Source organism: Oryzias melastigma, linkage group LG22, assembly GCF_002922805.2.
Source record: "Oryzias melastigma strain HK-1 linkage group LG22, ASM292280v2, whole genome shotgun sequence".
Taxonomy (NCBI): domain Eukaryota; kingdom Metazoa; phylum Chordata; class Actinopteri; order Beloniformes; family Adrianichthyidae; genus Oryzias; species Oryzias melastigma.
Window position 1 is genome coordinate 7348457 of NC_050533.1, and position 3351 is coordinate 7351807.

A 3351-nucleotide genomic window follows, 5' to 3' on the forward strand; every position below is an offset into this window, starting at 1 on the left:
ACTCTGACAGAAAAATACACAGAACAAAGAGAAAAACCAAAAGCAAATACAGCCACAGCCGTAACACTTGTGAGATGCTGTAAGCTAGCAGGAGAGCGTGTAAACAAAGGGTTGATGGGAAATTAGCAAAGTTTAACTTTTGTGATAGAAGTCCCACCCACTACTAAGAGGAGAATTTCTGCTGATCTCCTAATGCTCTGCAGAAACTATGTCTGCATAATCATCATTAAAAGACCATTGGGAACAATTTTACAAGAGAAAAAAAATTAAGTTGGAGTGGGACATAAAAGTAAATAAAAAACCAGAGTGTAAAAAAAAGAAATTTTGAAACTTGAATTAAAAAAAAAAAAAAAAAAAAAAAAAAAAAACGAAAAATTAGGGAGAGGAATATCACTACTGTACTCCACATAGAGGAGGGATGACGTCATCATGACCTCTGTCACCTGATGACAACCTTGTTCTGTTGGCCAATGAGGTAAAGGTCCCATCCCCACATAAAATTAGAGTTAAAAAAGGCCTACTGAAAAAGAACATTTTAAATTGAAAATGTATATTAAATAAAAAAAAGTGAAGAGAGAAAAAAGAAAAACAAACAACAATGTAAAATCTAAAAAGGCCACTGTTATATATAAAAATTACTTTGTATTTGGTGACAGCTTTAGGCTAACTGGTTCTTTTTTTTTAAGTTTCATTTTTTTTTTCCCCCAAATTTTCTATATTACTTCACAGTTTAAAATATATATATTTTTTTAAATTTACAATTTTCTTTTTCTTTTTTTAACATTTTCTTCAAGCTTGCACTTTTCAGTTTTAAATTGTTATCTAATTTATAATCTGGTTTTTTATTCACTTTAAGCTAAACCTCATAAAATATTGTTTTTTTTTAATGCAAAAATCATAAACATTGAGATCAAACTGTTTTGATGTTTTGAAACAAATATCAACCAAGTAGAGACAAATAAAAATGTATGAATTCAGAAACAAAGCAAAGACAAAGTCAAAACTATATGAAAAATCTCTAAGAAAAAAACGACAAAGCTTCAATAAACTATTTTAGGATTTATTCTAAGGGTAATAACAAGTATGTGTAACAACCCAAGACATTTTTGTTTTAAAAGGAAAAAAAAAAATCAAAAACTTTTTTCTAAAACTTGAACAAAAACTGCACTAAAAAAGGCTGTTCCTACGTCACTGTAAAGAGCTGCGAGTGCAGAGACTACTTTAACTGCCGTCATATGGAATAGTCATAAACGCATGTCATGCATGCAGAATCTGAAAGGATCCGTCTGTCTCGCTCAGTGTGCATCCACACATCTGCAGACGTGAAGAGCGTCGGAGCGAGACGCGCAGCCTTGAAGTGGGTTTTCAGGCTGCGCTCGCATTGCAGACAAATCAACTTCAGATCCCAGCTGTGTTTAAACCCACTGTAACACACACAGGCGCGCTGCATCTGATTTATCCCCCCACCAAAAATAAAACACTCACTAATAATACATCCTAGCAGGACATTAAACCCACTGAAATGCAGTCTGTCTGGTTTCCTTGCACAACGTAGCATTAAAACTCCGCTAACATGATCCCCGCCATGGAGCAGACGTTTGCTGCTGCAGCTCAGCTGTAAATGATCAGTTTGACAAATGCAGCTCCTCTGATCAAAGATCCTCTCCTGCAAACGGTGGGGATAAACGTCTGACGCACCAATCAACCATAGGAAGTAAGGTAAAGCACGCCGATAGCTTTTAAATGATCGTCTCTGATTGGAGGTTTCTGCTGCCGGCGACACATTTAAGATCTGAGGGAATCCATGCAAACTTTTCAAAAGATGGAAGGAGGTTTTTCATTTTTGGGGAGAAGCTTACTTTGCAGAGTGCTGTAAGGTCTCGGTGCTTGCTCTTCACCAGGAACTCAGCTGTGATGTCTCTGGGCGGTTTGACTTCGCAGGCTTCTTTATACTGCTGATGGAGCTCCTTCACGCGCTCCTTTGTGGAAACCATCTGAAAGCAGGACAGGAGGTGAATGAGGAAACTAAAAGAGGAACTCAAAGCAGAGGTCCTCAACATTCTTCAGGCCACTGACCCGTTTAAAGTCAAACAACATTTTCACAAATCAAACTGTGACGTTAAAGTTGGCGTCTGATTTATTTTTTCCAATTTATCTTAACTTTTGAGGGTAAATCTTCATCTGTAAAATACATGTAGTTGGTTTAAAGTGTAGATTTTGTGTAGGAATCATTAAAAAAAATTTTTGCTAGAAGTGGAAATTCCAAAAGATTTCAGAATTGAAGGTTTCATTAAAACGTTTTAATGTGAATAAATAGTTTAGTGAACAAGAGGAGCTTTAAATTGGGCAAAAAATAGTAAAAGTTGTATTCCTTTCAAGACTCAGAGTGTTAGCTTCAGTGTCTATATTCCTTTGACTACAGTAACTTTTCAACCCTTAAAGCGATCGACACATTTCAGGTTATTCTATTGTGGAGAAAAGCGACTTTGCGCCGATATGCAACACTTTATATTAGTTGTATATCAGTGAAACGCCGCTTTAAAGTGTTAAAAGATTCTTTTTTTTTCTACAAATCAGCTGATTCACCTTGACTGTGAAAGGAGTTCCAGTATGTCAAAGAGCAGCAAAGGTTTTGACAGAAACATCTCTGGTGTTAAAGTTTTAAAGGGTAAAATGGGGTAAAAATATGTAACTTTAGGATCGTCTCTGTCTTTTTCAACAAAAAAGGGGGTGAGGGTAATTCCGGGCTCACACCGCATCCAGTCCAGTTTCAGTGCAGCCGCGGGGGGGGTCTAGCTACAGCAGATGACTCACATTGGGTACGGGTGGCTGCAGAGTTGCCCAGACTCTGTCCTGTTTGTCGTTATCCTTATAAAAGGATGTGCAGTATAATAAAGGATGTTAAATGACCGATATGACCCTCCAACACACACTTTGTGACCCCGTGTGACCAGAAATGATGTGAAGTTTACCACAGGGTGAAAACAGCGTATACAGCGGAAAATAGGTTTTATTTTGAGAAATGTATCAGATGCACTTTACACTCACTCGCTTAATTTCCAGTTTAGACCGTTTCATTTCCCCAACTTCACAAAAAAAGTGTTCTGGCAAAATTTAAAGCCAATGAAACAGATTTGGAACGCCGGAGAGGCCAGACTGGACTGCATGTATTCTTGCATTTTTCATATACATAAAGACTCTGGTGGTTGCTACAGAGCTGGACTGGATGCAGTGTGAGCCCGCAGTTAAAAAGTGAACGGTCAAGGACTTCCTGTTCCAGCAAATGATGTCTAGGCGCCATTTTATTTCCTGTATCTCTTGAAAAAAATCGGACTCCACTTCACCCTCGTC

The 3351-nt window shown here is 37.6% G+C and overlaps 1 protein-coding gene across 7 annotated transcripts in view; it reads right to left on the reverse strand.

The window, feature by feature from the left end:
• kdm1a (lysine (K)-specific demethylase 1a) overlaps nt 1-3351 on the reverse strand; it is a 20241-nt gene that overhangs the window by 8418 nt on the left and 8472 nt on the right. For all 7 annotated transcript variants that reach the window (XR_002918772.2, XM_024267721.2, XM_024267713.2 and 4 more), the window contains one exon: nt 1860-1994. Coding sequence is in view for 6 of the 7 variants with exons in the window: in XM_024267721.2 (XP_024123489.1) it covers nt 1860-1994 (135 nt within the window). In the remaining variant the exon portion in view is untranslated. The remainder of the gene's footprint in view (nt 1-1859; nt 1995-3351) is intronic.